At 37.2% G+C, this 21,139-nt stretch overlaps 2 protein-coding genes across 2 annotated transcripts; both read left to right on the top strand.

Moving 5' to 3' along the window:
- The first annotated feature begins 6,507 nt into the window (after nucleotides 1–6,507).
- On the top strand, nucleotides 6,508–14,034 carry LOC108662438 (aromatic aminotransferase ISS1-like). Its single transcript, XM_088807649.1, has 4 exons — nucleotides 6,508–6,698; nucleotides 12,763–12,850; nucleotides 13,582–13,710; nucleotides 13,777–14,034. The coding sequence occupies exons 1-4, from the start codon at nucleotides 6,508–6,510 to the stop codon at nucleotides 14,032–14,034; spliced, it is 666 nt and encodes a 221-aa protein (XP_088663775.1).
- Nucleotides 14,035–15,044: 1,010 nt separating this feature from the next.
- On the top strand, nucleotides 15,045–19,835 carry LOC18595849 (katanin p60 ATPase-containing subunit A1). The gene is made up of 7 exons (XM_018123962.2): nucleotides 15,045–15,314; nucleotides 15,877–16,348; nucleotides 16,482–16,679; nucleotides 17,054–17,298; nucleotides 17,681–17,839; nucleotides 17,992–18,079; nucleotides 19,315–19,835. Exons 1-7 carry the CDS (start codon nucleotides 15,193–15,195, stop codon nucleotides 19,594–19,596), a joined length of 1,566 nt encoding a protein of 521 aa, XP_017979451.1. The 5' UTR covers nucleotides 15,045–15,192; the 3' UTR covers nucleotides 19,597–19,835.
- The last annotated feature ends 1,304 nt before the right edge of the window (nucleotides 19,836–21,139 follow it).

Here is a 21,139-nt window from a genome sequence, read left to right as displayed (position 1 = left end):
GATCTAAATTCTCTCGAAAAATTCAATTTCGTTCTCGGGTGGTAAAATTACGATTTTGCCCCTAGATAGTGAAAATTCTGGTTTGACTCCGAATTGATCCTCGAACTCCGAATTACCATTTTGAGTCATCCCTGAACTGTGAAACTCTTAATTTCACCTTAAAATTCCTATTTGAACTAGTTCGAGGCTTAATCGACTCAATGATACCATTAGGGGCAATATCGTCTTTTAACGATTTCTCGAACTTCCTAAATATACAAACATTCTATCGAGCATGTGAATGACATTATAATTATTTTACAAAGCAAGGTTTGACAGACTTCTTGTAGTCTTGACGGGTGACACGGCAGGGTCCAATTGTGGTGACACGTTGAGTGCATGCAAACTTGGCGTGACACACCAAATTATTACAGTCTTGTTGGCGACACGGCACAAAATTAATAAAATTAAGGAAAGTTTTAAAAAAATAACACCTGTTTTAAGAAAAATCAACTAACCTGATATTTTAATTATTATTTGGGGGATTTTGGCTCTCAGATGCTTATCCATACTCAATATTAAAACCCACTGTAAGTGGTCGCAGCTTCATTACATCACAAAGACTCTCGAAGAGATAGGAGAGTTCAATGTAGTGAAGCCTACATGCTTCGGGATGCTCTTAGATGTATATCCACAAGCTTCATTTATCAAACTTTGACCTTGCTTGCACAGTTGAGTTGATTGTAGACCGGTATAGTTTTTTTAGTACCTCAAGGGAAGCATACATTCAGTTTGTCAACCCTCTGCATGAAGTTTAGAAACTCCCTTGGTTTCAGGGATCGAGGCATCTCAGCTGGTGCTCCTGTTTTTGCAAAATCAACAGCCATATAGTGAAGAGTTACCAATTCTAGGTCCATGATTCGAGGTCTCGATCCAGCCTAGAATTGGCAACTTTTCACTCTATGGTTGTTGATTTTGTAGAGACAGGAGCACCAGCTGAGATGCCTCGATCTTTGAAACCAAGGGAGTTTCCAAATTTCATGCAGAAGGTTGACAAACCCATGTATACTTCCCTTGGGGTACTAGGAAAATTGTACCGGTCTACAATCAACTCAACCATGCAAGCAAGGTCAAAGTTTGATAGACAAAGCTTGTGGATAGACCTCTAGGAGCATCCCGAACACGTACGCTTCATTACATGAACTCCCCCATCTCTTGGAGAGGCAAAATGTCAAGATCCTCATACTGTCTGCATTGGATCTACAAAACATGGCACAGATGCACAAGTGAGTTAAGTCATAATGTGCAACAAGGTATACTAAAGAAATAAATAAGGAATAAATGTAGACAAGCCATGGATAACAAGCAAAATGTTCTGACACGCTATGCATAACAAGCAAAATGTTCTGACACGTCATGCATAACAAGTTAAATGTTGTGACACGCCATGGATAACAAGCAAAATGTTCTGACATGCCATGCATAACAAGCAAAATGTTCTGACATGCCATGCATAACAAGTTAAATGTTGTGACACGCCATGCATAACAATTAAATTGTTCTGACATGCCATGCATAACAAGTAAAATGTTTTCACACGCTAACGTTGACACGTCAATAACTAACTATATATAAAAAGAAGCACAAAATTAGTCGTACTGGTATGTAATTTTATACGTACTATTTTATAATGGCAAGATAGAATTTTGGCCTGAAAACAATTGGAAAAATAAGGGAGGATGGATGGATGGAGTGGTTGAGCATGAAATAGTATGTGAAAATGGAAGGGAAGGGGAAAGTTTGAAAACGTTACGTAAACATAAAGAATCAAAGATTTGGTTGTGGAAGGTTTGAGAAAAGCACAAGAAGGCAAGAAAAGATTTAATTAAGCAGCCGGCGTGCATCAAAGAGAAAGACGACGAACTTGAAAATTAAGTAACAGCAACCTGGGTTGAGTACAGAGACCACCGGAGTGAGCGCGAGATATAGGTAGCGATGGAGGCAAATGCAAAAAACACCTTTCCTATAACAATTGACATTAACTATAATAAGTGTTTAAAATAAAAAATGGCCTTAGAATATTCTTATTTATTCGTTTAGGGTTTAGAAATTAATTCAGTGGAAGTCGAAACGGTTAACACGTTAACCATCGGTTTTTTTTTTAACTTCAGTGGAAGTCCAAACGGTTACCATGGCATGTCAGCTGTTTAAGCATTGGCGTGTCACAGTCTTGTCACATATTTTAACCGTGGCGTGTCATAAATTCTGAACCTTGCTGTTTCACACTCATGACACATTGACTGCAAGCAGATTTATGGCGTGACACGGCTGACTTGGTGCAATATCGTTGGGTCACACACAATGGCCTAATTGTCATGACACGCCGAGTGGAAGTAGATTTATGACGTCACACACTAAGTATCTGCAGATTTTTGGCGTCACACGGCAAGGCCCAATTGTTCTCACACACTGAGTGGAAGCAAATTTATGGGCTAACACGCTGAGTGTTAGTGGATTTACGGCTTGACACACTGACTTCTTGCAGATTTATGGGGTGACACGCTAAGTGCAAGCAGATGTATGCTGGGACATTCTGATTGGTAGCAGATTTATGGCGTCACGCGTTGACTTCTTGTGACTGTGTATCAAGTTAAATATATTGTGTATACAAATGAAAAAAAATTCTTCGTATAAAATTAATTGTGTATAGGAAAAAACATTGTGTATAAAATTAATTGTATAAAATATATTGTGTATACAAAAAGAATTAATTGTGTATACAAAAAAATTATGTATAAAATTAATTGTATAAAATTAATTCTGTATACAAAAAAAATGTGCAGACAAGGGCCGATATGTTCAGAGTTCGCTCTCACAACTGTTGGAAAAAATTTCTAGAGCGTATTGCAAACGCATTTTTACAATCATATTCTGCTTTACTCCGATCTGTTCTGATTGCAAAATAACGTCCATGTACCCTATCATGAACATACCGCAACTGACACTATCATTCTGCCGATGCACTTTAGCTTTTGGGAAATGAATATCCAATGGCATCGACATCAAATCCCGTCTCTTTCAATGTGCTTTGTTGAAATAATCGACTTGGTGGCAGATGATTGGCATCATTGTCGTCAAGGGTGTCATTTGAGCCGCACGAACTCCGTTATCCTTAGCATCTGAAGTTCTTACGGAGTCCATCACCTTCATCGTCCACCTCACCAAGTCGATCTTCGCAACCACCCAATGCCTTACAACATTGCAAGGCACTAGGATGAAATCCACATCTTCCCATTTTTAGCCGTATATCGGCTTTTCACCCTCCACATACCCCTACAACTTATCTGGAATTTGCATTGTGCCCCAAGCATCTTCTGTTGGAAATTCTGTGTGTAGCATACAAATGGCGTCTTGTGAAACATGTAAACATTAGCTTACACCTCATACAATCAAAAGCTTAGTATTTATAGAATTGAACAATTTTCAAATAAACATACGAAAAATGTCGTGTCAACCACACATTCACGGGTAGTGTACAGCTTCGACTTCAGCCTTGTCATCTACTTGCCGAGTACGCTGAGGCATGCGTCAATATATTCACTTGTCATTTCCTCATTGGGATCCTCTAAGGTTATGAGCCCCTTGATCCCCTAAGGTGCCGACATCACTCTTGCATAGGTAACATAATGAATTTCATAAGTCTTAGTGGATTAATGTTTGATTAAAAAATAATATTTGCAATGTTATTTATGAGCTTACCTCGCGGACTCATCTTTTTTGAAAGCTTCGTAAGCTTCTACGATTGTATCCTTCAAATCTCGACGGCTCAGTAAGAGGTCAACGTATAGGCTTGCCATGTATTTGCTCGCTAGTTTCAACCGTGCCCGCTCAATTTAGTTTGAAATTTCTACTGCACCGTGATGGACAGCAGATGACTCTGGTGACGACGACCTTGTCTCAATTGCATCAAGAGTGCTCAAAGCACCATAGCTCTTGCTGTTGCCTCGACGAATGCATTAGTTAGAGGAAAATGCTCTCCTTTAACCACGACTGAGTCAAGGTCCCCCTTCCTTCTAGCAGATGCATCAATAATGGACTCGGGCAAAGGAACATGCTCAATTTCAGCATTATCTAATTGAAGGGTGACATCCCCTACCATAGCTTCATCGACGACGTCATCGACATGAGTTACGTGCTCTCCGTCAACACTAAGAATGTCATCATGAATGTGAACACCAGGTTCATGATGCTGCCCATCATTAGCATCATCGTGCTCCAAACCAACACTGTGAGATGAAGGACCGCCCTACAAAATGGGAAAAATCATTAGTTAGCTCATAAAATACCACAAACCATAACAAGTAAAATGTTGTGACACGCCATGCATAACAAGCAAAATGTTGTGACACGCCATGGATAAGAAGTAAAATATTCTGACACGCCATGCATAACAAGTTAAACGTTGTGACACGCCATGTAACACAAGCAAAATATTCTGACATGCCATGGATGCCTTACAAAATGTTCTGACACGCCATGCATAACCACCTAAAATGTTCTGACACGTTATCCATAACAAGTTAAACGTTGTGACACGTCATGCATAACAAGTAAATTGTTCTGACACGCCATGCATAACAAGTAAAATGTTGTCACAGGCTAACGCTGACACGCCAATAACTAACTATAATAAAAATGTCTTGACCCGTTAATCACCAAAAACCAGTTAAACCACTACCACTTAACCCCAAAAACCATCAAACCAGCAAGAAAACACAATCTAAACAGTTACTAAACGTAAACCACCAAAATACAAGTGAAGATAGAATAACATACTTGTGATTTAAGGCCGTCAAGAATCCGAGCAACGATACGGTCCTCAAGCGTCTGCATTGCTAGAGTCAACGACTGAATTGAAGCCTTCAGCTCCAACATCTCTTTTTCATGCTTGCGCATGATCCGTCGGAGCTAGCGGGTTATGACTGCTCCGTCATTGACTCTTTTCGACTAGATCAACTGTAATAACATATATAACTGTGTTATTTAATAATCATATATGGAATTATTGAACATTAACCGTTACAACTTTAATATCTTTACCGGTGGCTCGTTAGCAGTTTGCGGTGGAGCCAAACTCATCGGTGCTTGAGGACCTGTCGTCACTTTCGTAAACTGTAATAACATAAATTACTGTGTTACTCAATAAACATATGTGGAAATATAGAACACAAACCGTTAGAACCCATCTTACCGACGGGTTGTTTCCACTGTGGTCTGAGGAGGACTAGTGGGTGGTTCTAGAGCTGCCGGCGCATGGTCCAACTGCAAACATAGATATGTTATTCGATAATCACATATGGAATTGGAGAACACAAAATCGTTAGAACTGTCATTACCGACTGTTCACTGCCTTGACCATGGTCGTCCCCTTCGTCCATCAACTCAGGGCCTGACAGCTCATCAACTAAACCAACGGTGGTGCACGTCCGCTTCGTGCCACTTGAGGCTCTTTTCTCCTTCAAGCTTCTCCTTTTTTGCCTCGCACCTAAGCCCCAATCCGACCGATCCTCCATGTGCCCTATTGGCACATACTCGTGGCCCTCCGATAACAGACATCAAGGTCCATAAAATACTCCCAGATGGCCTCATCCGCGATGGGTTTCAACATCTTCAGTGCCCACAACTGCAAATAAACAAATAAAATGTTGTGATTATCGAATAAGGAAAATTATTATACAAATATAAAGCAAAAATTAGTAGTTGTTCACTCACATGCTCAAATGACTCTAACTTCTGAATTGCCGTGTGTAAGTCTTTTGGCTTCTGATTGCAATCCCATTTGCACATTTGTGGGTAGACGTTGTCCTTTAGACCATATGGGGTAACTATTTTTCGTAGGGTCGAAATTGCCTCCATTGCCTAGAACTGCAAGTCAAATGTAACCATTATCAGACCATATATCATAAACGAGTGCAGCCATAAATTATTAAAGCAAAAAGGAATCTGAAAAATGTTACGTGATATTACCTGTATCACCCATGCGAATTTGTAAATGTTGCAGCGTAACCTAGTTTCCTTTGTCACACTTGAGTCAGACACTTCAAACCCCTTCAAAAGGTAGTCCAAGGTTAGCTTCCAAACATAGTGCCCCTATGGGAAGACATTCCAAGCGTCAATGTCCTCCACCAATGACAGCAACCAAGGCGTCAACCGACTACAGTAGTCGTGACCAAATAAAATGTTATTGACGATCAAGACGAGTGCCATCTTGGTCACGTCTCCTGGTCTCTATAAGTTACCCTCGAGGAACATATCAAGCAAAGCTTGCAGCTTAACGCTCTCCTGCCCGTTCCAGTATCTGGCATGAATTCCATCCGCAGTAACCTCGTACAATCGTCTGAACACATCGGGCATTAGACCAAACTTTAGCCCGGTGATGAGGCAGAACTCCTTCCTTGATAGCCGCGCTTTGCTCTTGCCAATGGCAAACCATAGCTCGTGGTCCATTGACTGGCTCTTAGTGATCCGATGAAGCATGATGCTGTGCAAGAGACCGACACAAAAGTACCCTTGTGGATAGACGTCCAGAATCCTTCCGAAGCACATACTCTTCACTACATCGTACTCCCCCTTCTATTGGAGAGTCTTTGTGATGTAATGCAACTGCGACCACTTACAGTGGGTGTTAATTGTGACGTTGAACTCCCACTTCTCCCTCGGTAAGATCAACAAACTGTCAAGATCCTCATACTGTCTGTGTTGGATCTGCAAAACATGGCACACATGCACTAGTGAGTTAAGCTGTAATGTGCAACAAGGTATACTGAAGACATAAATAAGGAAAAAATGTTGTGAAACACCATGCATAATAAGCAAAATGTTGTGACACGCCATGCATAGCAGGCAAAATGTTATGACACGCCATGCAGAACAAGTAAAATATTGTGACACGCCATGCATAACAAGTAAAATATTGTGACACGCCATGCATAACAAGTAAAATGTTATGACACGCCATGCATAACAAGTAAATCTTGTAACATGCCATGCATATCGAGTCAAATGTTGTGACACGCCATGCATATCAAGTTAAATGTAGTCAAATGCCATGTATATCGAGTCAAATGTTGTCACACGCCATGCATATCGAGTCAAATGTTGTCATATGCTAACAATGCCGTGACACGGTAAACACCAAAAAACCCATAAAACCACTACGACTTAACCCCAAAAACTATCAAACCAGCAAGAAAACGCAGTGTACACATTTTCAAAATAAAACAAAAAATACGAACATATTAAACAAACCCAGCAAAAAAGCAAAAAATTGAAGAACACAAGACTGTTTTAATTTGAGACTCACTAACCTCTTCACTCATAGCCGACATTGTTGTTAGTGTTGTGTTGTCGTTATGCTTGCAAATAGCCTTCTCGAACACTCTAGTACCGACAGGTATGAGAAATGAATCACACAGACGTTAAGAATTCTAAAAAATAACTGTTTAAAATGAAAAATGGCCTTATAATATTCTTATTCGTTTCACTAAGGGGGTGGAAGTTCAAACGATTACCACGATAACTGCCCTTTTTTTTTCCTCTCTCTATTTCAAACCATGACGTGTCAACCGTTCAAGAAATGTCGTGTCACATACTCTAAACTAAGCAATGCTGTGTCACACACTCTAAACCATGGCCTGTCAGCTTAACAAGTAATGCCGTGTCACACACTCTAAACATGGCGTGTCACCAACTCTGAACTATGGCTTGTCACAGTTGCCCTCCATGGTGTGTCACCAACTCTGAACTCTAGCGTGTCATAGATTCCCTCCATGTCGTCTCACTAACTCTGAACGTTGACACGTCACAGATTCCCTCCATGCCGCGTCACTAACTTTGAACTCTGAAGTGTCACAGATTCCCTCCATGGTGTCTCACCAACTCTAAACACTGATGTGTCACAGATTCCCTCCATGCTGTGTCACCAACTCTGAACTCTGGAGTGTCATAGATTCCCTTCATGGCGTCTCACCAACTCTGAACGTTGACATCTCACCAACTCTGAACACTGGTGTCTCACAGATTCTCACAATGGTGTGTCACCAACTCTTTACACTAGCGTGTCATAGATTCCCTCCATGGCGACTCACCAACTCTGAACGCTGGCGTGTCACAATCATGTCACACATTCCCAACATGACGTTTCACGAACTTTAAACCCTGCCCTGCCACAACCGTCTGACATATGGCCTGTTATAGCAGGACCATTTCTTGCTTTGGATTCACATCTTTTTTCTTTCAATTCACCACCATATCAAGGATTTCTGGTTTCACATCATTAGCCAAGCTTTCCATTCATCACGACCGGTTCCTCGTTAGGTTTAATATCTTTCTTCTCCTCTTATCTGAATGCCATGACCCAAATCTCTGAAAAACCATCTCATGCAACATTATTTTTTTTTGCATAACCTTCACAAAAAAAAAATGGATGTTTTGCACAAAATTAGATGTTTGCAAAATTCTTTGCATATTTATTTATTCTTTCCCATTTTTCACCTGTTTGAGAGTGCTCGCTAAAGAAGATGGCTCATTAAGGGTATTTTTGTCCCAAAATCTATTCAGGTGCCTAAAAATAATTAAAATTATCCCGAAGGTTATTTACAAAAACATGTTATTTTCAAGGGCTTAAAAAAAATTCCCCTAAATTAAATGTCTGATGAGGTATCGATTGACATAAAGAGTTTGACAAATTGATGACCAATTCCTTTTGGCATATTTGATGGTTTACCATGGATACAAGAAATTGTTATTGAAAAATAAAATGTCTCAAAAGAGTGGAGTCAGAAAAACTCTACTCAATTTTACAATGTCTCAAAATAATGGAATCAGGAAAAACCCTATTCGATTTTACAATAAAACATAAAAGGACTATTTATAGAGATAGTTTATCCTAAACCTACTTGTAGCACAAGTAAATTAAATAAGAAAGTATTCTAATCTTAGACTTCCTTAAAGTGAAAATGAAGTAAATGACATCAAAATAAATGTTTTAAAAACTAGGCTTACTGATAACTCTATGATATAGAGTTATTTGAGTTTAATTTTGATAGTAATTTAACTTAGTTCTTGTAGTAATGCATAAAAATTAGTAGATTTTATTTAATTATTTTAAATTAGTTATTTTAGGTGTGTCAATCGAATCATGGTTAATTTTATACTTAATTTGGTGTTAATGTGGATAAGATAGGTTGTTATTGATTTATTTATGCTTTTATAGATGTTTGAAAGAAGAATTTTAATGAAAGAATGAGAGTAATTTTGAGGTGCAGACTTGCACTACATATGTTTTGGTACCTCATCTATAACTCTCTCTACATAACTCCAAATGAAGCGATTCTTCAACCATTGGAAAGATAAGAGAAAAAGCTACAACTTTCATGTTTACCACTTCACCCAGTTCGGACTGAAAAGTAGTCAAAAATCTTCTCGAAGTTAACCTACTTTAGTAGTCCTAGAGCAATTATGATTTATGTTAATTAATTGGACAAGGTTGCGACTCACATAGTCTGGTGAGGAAATTCCAGCTGAAATTGACTTCTTTCTCCACCTAACTTGGCATACCTTCAAATCCTATAAAAACAACCTTTTAAAGGAGAAAAAGGAAGAGGAAGAAACACCATATTGAAAGCTGAGAGTCAAGCTACAAAGTCATTAAAGCTAAGAATATTTTGAAGGATTCAAGAAGACTTAGAAGATCAAGATTATAATTCTTGAGTTTTATTTTTTTATTATTCTTTTATTTTCTTAGTTTTTTTTTATTGTTTAAACTTTATTCGATGATGATGTGTGACTTGATAGAGAATTAAATTGTTAATCTAAGATTATGATTGAACTCAATATGTAGTCTGAATTATATATCTCTCTTTTACTTATATTTGATAGATTTAAGTTGTTTATTTTGTTTTGTTTTTAATGTTTCTAATTGCCTGATCACCAATTAAAATTGAATTGGAAACCTAAGTTAAATCTTGACGAAGGAGATATAGGTAGACCTTGAATAGAATAGCGTATGATTGAATACACTTAGTTGATTAGGTTGTTTGATTTGCATATAGGGTAGACATACACTAATAAGCCATACGTAGCAAGGATTAGAGTACAACCTTAATGAATCTTTTTTCAATTTAATTTGCATAGACATATAGTAAATTAATAGGGAAAGGTATGTTTATGAGAAACTCGACAGAGACTTGTAAATAATTTAGGACTTTAGGTTAGCAACTTAATCCATTAAATTGAGTTAAGAGAGAGAGAGAGAGAGACCATAATCAGATGAAGTATTGAGGGACATCATAATCTTAGGTCTAGTAGTTGATTGAAGTTTCAGTTTTGTAGTTTTAATTTTTCATTTTTATAATTTTAAAATTTGTTTGTTTGAATAAAATTAGGGTGTGTTAATTTTAGTAGTTAATAGTAGGAATTAAAACAATTCTCCGTGGGAACGATACTCTATTCATTACTATATTACTTGTTAACGATACATGCACTTGCGTGAAAAATCAACAATACTTACTTGTTGTCCAAGTAAAGCAATCAACAAGTAAAGAAAACTTAAATATGGAAAGTATTCTAAATGCCTTAAAATACTTTATTTGGCTGCTACTTTTCTTAACAGCTATCAAAACCCTCTTCATATAGGTTGTCTTGTAGGTGTTTATTTGTGCGGACCTTGTGCATACAACTCTCTTATATGTGTGGTCCATATCCTAGGTTAATTTTCCTTTACTCCCCCTCAAGTTGAAGTACGAAGATTGGAAAATCATAGCTTGCCCAACAAAGTTTGAAATTGCTCTTGACTAAATGCCTTGTCTGGGTGTGTTTTGAGGTATCGAAGAATTCATATGACAACATCAAAATGTGGTTTGTCTAGGATGCTTATATTATCTGGACACGTGCAAGCTGTTGCTATGTTCTATTTGTGCGAGCCTTGTGAGGATGGCTCTTTTAAGGGCGGCCCAGATTTGTGCGAGTCTTCTTAATGCAACATGTTTGCAGCCCAATGATGTAGGCCCCAAAGGTGAATGGCTTTCGAGTATGTGATGCTCTCACACAAGACCCTCTCGTGCAAGGCCTTTGAATGCGTGGTCTTCTCAATTGAAGTCCCTTGGTGTACTGTTCATCGATGGACTAGTTTGATGTGTGTTGTATTACCATGCAGCTCCCATGTGTGCCCTTTCTAGGCGTGTTATTGGTGTATGTCTTAGGTATATGCAACTATGTTACGTATAGCTCTCCTTGTCACGGGGTTGTGATGTGCGTAACTTGTTATCATGTGTCTTGCATCCGCGTGCTCTTCTAACGTGCGGGCTTTCAGTGTGCGTGGCCCATGCGTGCTTTTTAAACATGTGCATCACTCAAGTGTGCAATTTTGTTACGTTCTTACTGCTCATGTTACAAAGACTGTCTGGGTGCGCCTTGCTAGTGTGGTTTGGCTCTGTAAATGTGCGGGGTGTCTGGAAACGTCCAATTAATGGTGGCTCGATGTTGGTTGTCAATAGGACACCAAGTGATGTCGCCCTAAGGCTGATTTGTGCCTTTGTGGTTTTGTGGGTTCCTTTGAGACAATTTCTCATTGGTTGTCTCAAGAACACTTCTAACTCTAGACAATTAGATGAATGCAAGTACAACAAGATTTTGGTATCAATTGTGATGTTTTATGCATTCACAACGGGCACCAAAACACTCATTCGTTGCTCACCCAACCCAATTGCTCTTTGAAGCATAAACTCATTTATATCTCAAATGTGTATGAATAACCAACTTGTTAGAATATATTGCATTCATAGCCAGACATATCAGATTATATGAAACACAATATAAAATTGATCCTTCTTGAAAAATATCGAAATCATCATCTGTCAATTGACGGTATAACAAATCACGTGCGATGTAGGAGCAACCAATAGAGAATAAATCACATACAACGCCGAACCTGCTAGTAGAGAATAAATCACTTACGACGCCGAAGCAGCTGATGGTGAACAAATCATGTCCAACGCCACAGCTGTCGATGAAGAACAAATCACGTAAGGCGCCGAAGTTACTAACGGAGAATAAATCACATACAATGCCAAAACCGCCAATGGAGAACAAATCACAAGGAGAGGACATCACTCTACCACAACCAAATCAATGTCATGGCTTGAGAAAAAAGCTAGATTAGGAACCTACGCTAATACCATGAAAAATAAAATATCTCAAAAGAATGGAGTTAGAAAAACTCTACTCAGTTTTACAATGTCCCAAAACAATGGAATTAGAAAAAATCTTGTTTGATTTACAATAAAATATAAAAAGACTATTTATAGAGATATTTCATTCTAAATTTACTTGTAATGCAAGTAAATTAAATAAGGAAGTATTCTGATCTTAGACTTCCTTGAAGTACAAATAAATTAAATGACATAAAAATAAATGTCCAAAAAACTAGACTTGTTATGCAAGTAAAGCAATCAACAAATATGAAAACTAAAAAATGGAAAGTATTCTAAATGTCTTAGAATACTTTACTTGACTGCTACTCTTCTTAGTAGTTATCAAACCACCTTCATATGAGCTGTCTTGTATATGTTTGTCTGTGTAAACCATATGTGTATGACTTTTTTACATGTGTGACCGATATCCTAAGTTAATTCTCTTTTAATTACAATTTAATTGTCCTTTAATGTCTTCACCTTTAATGTGGAAACTCTTTATACTCTATTGACTATTACAACTCATATGCAGGTACTTTATGTATGATGGTCTGAAACACTCTTGCCTAAAAGGAAATCACATAGTCAACAGCCTTTCTTTCTCGAAAGCCTATGGGATGGTGAGTTGGATATGTAAGTAACAACATTGCTGGATAAGACTTCCCTTTTTTCTCCACAAAATAAATGCATAATCTTTGGTTATTAAATGGTATATCATGAAAATTATTCCCAGTTTTTCTTTTTCTTGGTCAGTTATATTCACCTCAAGTTCTAAAACCAATTGCTTTCGTTTTTTTTGGTATATTACATTTACAAATAAAAATTACAATCATAATCAAATAACTTTCAATATATATCACAATTCATCCATGACAAAATCAATCAAATAAGCCAAACGAAACCAATATAAAGCTGGGACTATATCCACACAAGGTTTCTTGAACCTAAGACTTAAGGATACTAAGGACTCTTCTTTGCCATTGAGAGGAGGCCTTGTTGGCAAAACTAAGTACTTTATACAATTTACTAATTAGCTAGTAGACCTCAAAATAACCTTAGCACCGCAACAAAGTTATCTCATAATCTTCTAGCCAGATAAAAGGAAAAAGAAATGGGAAAGAGTTTTCATAATCAGGGAAAAGAATTGCCCAATCTTATTCATTTAAACAGACTAAAATAAAAATCAGTCCAGGCTTTTACTTGTGTATAATGATACTTTGATTTATGTATTATATTTATCAAATTTGTTGTATTTTGTGCCAGCCACATTCTCCTAATTTGTCATCAATTATTTGTTACTACCTTTTTTGTGTTTTTTGCGCTTACTCTAAACCTCCATGGATGCATACAGATTGCTTACCCCACAGAAGTGGAGGGCCTTGCAACAGAACTTCTCGAAGTTCAAGACAACATACCTATCTGTGCTTCTATCATTTCACAGCACGTTGACCTTCACTCTTCAGTTGTGGGACCTGAATGGGTTCTTGAACGAGTCAAAGATCCTGTCAAAAATCGAGAAATAGTTGTAGAAACACTGTTACCATAGGGAGAAGGTGCTGTACAAGGTGGAGAAGGTGCAATTTACTTGTGGGCAACGCTACCGGAGAAATACGTTGATGATGTCAAGGTTGTCCACTGGCTGGCTAACATGCATGGGGTGGTTGTGATCCCAGGAACTGCATGTGGGTGCCCGAGGCACTTAAGAATTTCCTCTGGTGGGCTGATAGAGGATAACCGTAGAGCAGCTGCCGAGAGGCTGAAGAGAGGATTAGAAGAACTGGTGAAAGATGGAATGGTGCATTAACATTTAATTGAAGTACAGAATTGGGTCCATTGACCAGTTTAAGTTTTGGAACTGGTTCATTTGAATAATTGGAGGGTGTCTACCTGCTAAGCTGCTCAAATCAGAGCTGCTGCTTCAGTTATGTATATTGGAAAAGTACTTCACGGATGCATGTATAAATTGTGCACATTGATGATCAATACATGCGAACTCTTTATAGTGTTTTAAAGTGCCCATTCCATTTAAACTCCGAGGTCTTACATGTTGGCAATAACATTCGATTATAACATTGTGTCAAACTCCAGAAGGTGCTGCTACTCTACTCTGCCTAGGTTCGGACACTATCAATAAGTTGATGCTGAGAAGGATGATCAATCTTCTTATTCTTTGGGGACTATGCATCTTTGATGGTGACTCACTTTCATTTCTGCATTCTCGAGTCGTAATTTCATAGTTTCTTTTCACATGGACAACATCTGGTTTGTGTTTGCAGAATAGAAGGATGTTCTCGAAAAAGTTTGCATGAGGTTAAACATTCTTATCTGATGAACTAGATTGCTAGGTAAGTTCAGGTGAGTTAGGGCATGGTATCTGAAACCCATCAATCCAATCTTTTTTCACTTTAATTCAAATGCGAAAAGGATTTGGGTTGGGAGGTTTCCCATGCAACTTTCCTAATGAAAAATGTGGGATCAGATTTGAGGAAAATGTGTCATGCCGAATTAATTTTCAAATAGATACCTTATTAAAGCAAAGCAGTTCGCAAAAGATTCCATTGAAATAATAATAGTTATTCTAACAGCTACCCAACGCCAAAACAAAAGAAGAAAAGGAAAAAACAAAAGCAGTAATAGATTTGGGTTCCGGACGGGCCCCGCCTTCAGTACAACTTCCGTTATTGGGTCCACCATAACCAACGGCCTAAAACTCTTTTAAAAAGGCCCAAAACTGCATGGGGCTACAATTGTAATTTTCTCCTTTCCTCCCCCACAAACTCCCCCTCCTCCCCACGGTTTAAACGTCGCCGTCAAGGCTCTCTATTCCACCCAATCCAAACGGAAAAACAGAAAAAAAAAAAAAAAAAAAAAGGAAGGATTTTTATTCTTCAAATAAAAAACCCTAGTTTTTGGGAGATTGCTTTTTTTTTTTTGGATTTTGGATTTTGATGGTGAAATCAAAATGGTCGGAAATTCGCTAGCTGGATTGCAAGATCACTTGAAATTGGCTCGAGAATACGCTCTCGAAGGCCTCTACGATACTTCCATTATCTTCTTCGATGGCGCCATTGCTCAGATCAACAAGTATTTTTCTACCTTTTTTTACTTTCCTTTCATTTTGTATAATTTCAGCGGCTTACAATTTCTTTCCTATTTTTTTCAGCTCTTAATTTCGAATTTTTATACATTGATTCGATTCACAAGTAGTTAGACAGTTAAATGCTTCAGTTAGAATTTTGTTGTTTTTTTTGTTTGATTCATTTCTGAATTTTAAGTTTGTTTAGGGAATAAAAACAAATGTTAGCTTCATCAGCTGAGGAATTTTCAAGTTGCCAATTATAGTAAAATGAATTTCAAATATATTATTAATGCTTCATTTTAGTTGGCCATAATTTACTTTTTGCTTTCAAAATTTTGATTAAATATGTGTAATATGATATTATTTATATTTTTGAGAACTACATTGATTTTTATTATTCATATTGCATCATGTCAGCGGTAAACACGAAATATATATAAAAACCCAATAAATCAAAAACTAAATAAGTATTGCTTTATGTTTGTTACTGACTTTTTTAAAATTGATATTTACGTAACTATTGTTTGATTTAATTCGCTAAAATTATTGATTTTTTTATGCATTTAGGCATCTAAACTCGCTTGATGACCCGTTAATTCGTTCAAAATGGATGAATGTGAAGAAAGCTCTATCGGAGGAGACAGAAGTTGTGAAGCAATTGGATGCGGAAAGAAGGTCATTTAAGGAAGGGTCTAATGGGCGGCGTCCTTCTTCACCACCGATTCATGCTAAGTCCTCTTTTGTGTTCCAACCATTAGATGAGTACCCGACTTCATCAGGTGCCCCAATGGATGACCCTGATGTGTGGAGGCCTCCAAGTCGGGACACTACAAGTAGAAGACCTGCGAGGGCTGGTCAAGTGGGCATGAGGAAATCGCCCCAAGATGGGACTTGGGGGGGTCGTGGTAATACTAGAACAGGTACAACTGGCCGTGGTGCGAAGGCTGGTGGCTCAAGTAGAAGTAACACAGGGGTTAGAGCATCTGCCACTGGGAAGAAGGGAGCTGGTTCTGGGAAATCTAGCAAAGGAGACTCGGCAGTAAGTTCTCTGAAACCTGTTTAATCCCAAATACTTTTAGTGACCTGAACAGTTTTTGCTATTCTGATGTCAAACTATGTTAGTTTGATGTTCTCTATTTTTTAGTAATTGATTTGCTTGTGCAATTTTGTAGAATGGTGATGCTGAAGATGGAAAGTCAAAGAGGTCACAGTATGAGGGACCTGATCCAGATTTGGCTGCAATGCTGGAAAGGGATGTTTTAGAAACCACTCCTGGAGTGCGGTGGGATGATGTTGCAGGTTTGACTGAAGCAAAAAGGCTTTTAGAGGAAGCTGTTGTTCTTCCTTTATGGATGCCTGAATATTTTCAGGTACTTGCAGCAGTTACAGCTGAATTATCATTAAAGTAGCATTTGGTAGAGCAGATATAATATCTGCCACATCAATTTTTGTTTCTGTCACATAATACTGTGTAAATGCGAAATATGTTATTTTTTTTTACTTTGTCAGCTTGATTTGGCATTCAGTAAAGGGATATAACAACAGTGATCTAGGTCTGGTTTTCTGTAGATGTTTTCAGGGAATATAGAAAAGTCATTAAAAGAGACTTAGTTTTGTTTCGAAAATTTCAGAAAACTACAAAAATAAATTTTCTGCATATCTTTTTTCTCCCCACATCCAAATATGTTTATTCTGACATGGACTACTGGACAGGATGAGTTATTTTACTTTTGTTCATCTTTAGGGAATTAGGAGACCATGGAAAGGTGTTCTTATGTTTGGCCCTCCTGGAACTGGCAAAACTCTTCTGGCTAAAGCAGTTGCCACTGAGTGTGGCACAACTTTTTTCAATGTTTCTTCTGCTACATTAGCTTCAAAGTGGCGTGGGGAGAGTGAGCGCATGGTCCGGTGCTTGTTTGATCTTGCAAGAGCTTATGCACCTAGTACAATTTTTATTGATGAGATTGACTCTCTTTGCAATGCCCGTGGGTAAGTTCACTGCCTTTTACTGTAGAGTTTGGCTGTTATCTGGTTTCTATCTTGGCAGTTATCTTTCATGCATTCTTGCTGTTCAGAATCCATATATTTCTGTAATTAGTTTTCTTGTATGAAGGGGGCATATATGTGCTGATATTTCAATGTTTAACTTGATATTTCATGCATAGACATTCTCCCTTTTTCCTTCAGCTCTTCATTTGTGCATTTACTTATGCATTGATCTCTCTCTCTCTCTCTCTCGTGCTTTGTGGTGTTAGCTTTTGTCTACCATTGCATAAAGTCCAGGCTGTTGTGCACTAAAATGTGAAATTGGTAGATTTATTCTTCAATAATGTCGTCTCACATTTGACTTGATTGCAATTTTTGTGTTTAGGGCTTCTGGGGAGCATGAATCATCTAGAAGGGTAAAATCTGAACTTCTTGTTCAGGTAGATGGTGTAAATAATACTGCCACGAATGAAGATGGTAGCCGTAAGATAGTGATGGTTTTGGCAGCAACTAACTTCCCATGGGACATAGATGAGGCTCTCAGGTTGGTCCTGCTTATGTTTTAGTTTTGATTATTTTTTCTCCTTTTGAATTGGCTGAATCTCTTATTTGCACCAAGTCATATGTTTGAGGGATCTCATCATTCAAGTTACTAGGTTATACTTGTTGTATCTAATTGTCCTTCATGCGATGTAGGAGGCGACTGGAAAAGCGTATATATATTCCTCTGCCTAATTTTGAGAGTCGTAAGGAGCTTATTCGGATCAATTTAAAAACAGTCGAGGTAAATTACTGCTACTACTCAAGGAATAATCTTGTCATTTTTCTCAAGGCTTTATGATATGATTATTTTCCGTGTTGTGTTTTTTGTTATGCCACATGTGATTTGTTTTACTGATATATAGATTTAAGATATAAGTTATTCATGTGATGTATTAGTAAGATAAAATCTAGCTTTCATATCATATCAGTGATGGTGTAACTTAAGATCTTTCTTTTGGGGGCCAAATAAAAGTATAGATATGAATCATCTGAAAAGTAGATGATTTAAATGTTTATAGAATATTATAATAGATAAGTGATATTCTCAGATAAACTAATTTCTTTGTTAACTTGTCTATTCAGTACAAGAAATGCCACAAACAAATAGGCATTACAGTGGTGAATATGTGTGAATGAGGAAAGTGAAAGCACAAATTTGTTGTTGTAGTAGTCTCTTATGGATCACACCCCCACACCACACCCACCACCCCCCACCCCCCCCCCCCCCCCCCCCCCCCCAAAAAAAAAAAAAAAAAAAACAAAAACAAAATCAAAAAACCTAATCTCCCTTGTAAATTTGGTAGCTGATGTTTTAACTTCACCAAATTGTCACAGTTGTCTTGTATGTTGATATATAAGCAATGAATATAATTTAAATTTTAGTAGATTTAGTGTCGATTCTAGCATTATATCTTTCACTTAAAAATATGCTAAAAATTTCCTCCATGTGTTCATATCAACATAAATATTTAATAGAAAATAAAAACACTGTGAAGATTTTCTTTTAAAGGGGGAAGCGGGGTTGGAGATATCATGCTACTGCTATTGAAGATCCACCACTGCATATTGGCATGCAGACAGAGACATTAGCAAGGCACCTAAAGGCTTTTTGTTACTCTAGTTTCCCTGCAAATGATCCCTGACAAGCGGCCAGCATATAATGCTTGATGTAATGAAATTGAGTTTCAGTCTGCCGTTCATTGTGCTTTGCACATCAAGACTCTTTGTAGCTTAAAATGGTCTGTCTGTGTGATATCTGCCAGGACAATTATAGGACGTGAAAGCCAAATTCTTGTTGTCTGTTTAAGCTGGTATTTCTTTTTTATGCCTTGCATGCTACGATAGTTTCTTCTAATTTCATATATATATTTGTATTCTTATAGTTGATTTCTTTGTTAATATATACTATAAATTTATTTTGTTATGCTACCATTAAGTTGCGTTCAATTGAATGATATTGATATTTATATGTGGCAGGTGGCCCCTGATGTGGATATTGATGAAGTGGCTCGTCGAACAGAGGGATATAGTGGGGATGACCTCACAAACGTTTGTCGCGATGCTTCCTTGAATGGAATGAGGCGTAAAATAGCTGGAAAGACACGGGATGAGATTAAGAACATGTCCAAAGATGAGATTTCAAAGGATCCAGTTGCAATGTGTGACTTTGAAGAAGCCTTGGCGAAGGTCCAGAGAAGTGTATCTCAAGCCGATATTGAGAAGCATGAAAAGTGGTTTACCGAATTTGGATCAGCATAAGGGGAATTGAAAGCCCTTTTGAGGATGATATATTGTTTGCTTTCCTGATATATGCTTAGCAAAAAGGTGTTCATCGTTATTTCTTATTTTTGTTTGTACTTTTGAAAGTGTCTGATTGTTTGTAATCAGAGTGTGACGAGAGTTGTTACGATGTTGTGCTATTTGTATCTGTAATCCCATTGATGTAACCTGATCATTGTTCACTAATTTTATCAGTAAACATCTAGATATTGCAAACATGCAAGATCCCCATCCTTTTTCCATAAGTTTGTTCTTCCTTACAAAGTTGGATACCTGGAATGAGTAGTGACGGTGAACTCGATCCAGATAAGATAGAAAACTACAGATTGGATTACCAAGATTGAAACCTAAAGATGCATTTTGAGACGCTTTGCTTGTACCTTTAGCCTTTTGATGTTCTTCCTTTTGCTTATTCCTTGCAGGAGCAAGGTAACCAAGAGTCCGAGTCAGATCAAGCCGGCTAAGTCGCCCAATCCTAATCCTAAGGGGAAACCCTAACTGTGGGAAGGTCCAAAGCGGCATGCCCTTTGTAGAATCTAGGTAGATAAGCTAAGCAAACACTTGTCACGCCCCTTGATGACTTTATTCCTATAGATACATCCTTCTGTGAGCTGGTTTATCTCGATCGTCAATTGTTTTCCCAATTATTCTAAAATTATTTTTGCTGTAGCTGTTTTGGTTTAATTATAATACATTTTTGCTTTTGTTAAAGTATTTCGCATTGCAAATGACGTTTAAAGATTTTCTTACTATTGCTATTTCTATGGTTGCATCTGAATTAGCTTTTAGTATTAGTGGAATAGCGTGGTGAATAAACATGATAGTAAAACTTTGAAGACATTAACATGCACTCAAAATTAGTTGAAGAATGAACTGGAGTGTTGGTTATTACTTTTTGTCATTTGTTTTATAAAAAATATTTATCATAATTCAAATTACATAATTTTTCCTCATTTTTATTTATGTAAGATTTTTTATTGAAGGTGAAATTTACACAGTTAATGTTGAGGAAGAACAAGAATTCATATAAAATTTATAATGTAATGTTCTTGTACACTACATTTGAATATGATATTAAATATTATATTTAAATATAATATTATTGTATGTTGCATTTGAATTGGATGTTGGATATTATTTTTGAATATAGCGTTTGATATTACACTTATATGATTTTTATGTTGTATTTTTGCTATTTGAGTTATTTTAAAATTTTAATTGTTAATTAATTGTATATGAATTAATATAAAATATTTTTTATTGAGTTTTGAGCTCAAAATATTAAACGGTAATCCAAATATCAAAAAATTTATAACAGATTTAAATAATTAACAGGCAGCGCTACACTAATAAAATTCGATTTTGATAATATTTTTTTTATTTTATTTAAGTTTTTATATGATTCAGGTACGGAGTCAGAGTATTTGGACAAATAACAAAGATCTTGGAGTCAAGAGTATTGAGACAAATAACAAGAATATTGGTCATTTACGTCTCTAGTGGCGGCCAAAAACCAATCAAG

This window comes from Theobroma cacao, chromosome 6, assembly GCF_053813885.1.
Source record: "Theobroma cacao isolate CCN51 chromosome 6, ASM5381388v1, whole genome shotgun sequence".
NCBI classification, from domain to species: Eukaryota; Viridiplantae; Streptophyta; class Magnoliopsida; order Malvales; family Malvaceae; genus Theobroma; species Theobroma cacao.
This window is presented reverse-complemented; position numbering and strand designations above follow the sequence as displayed.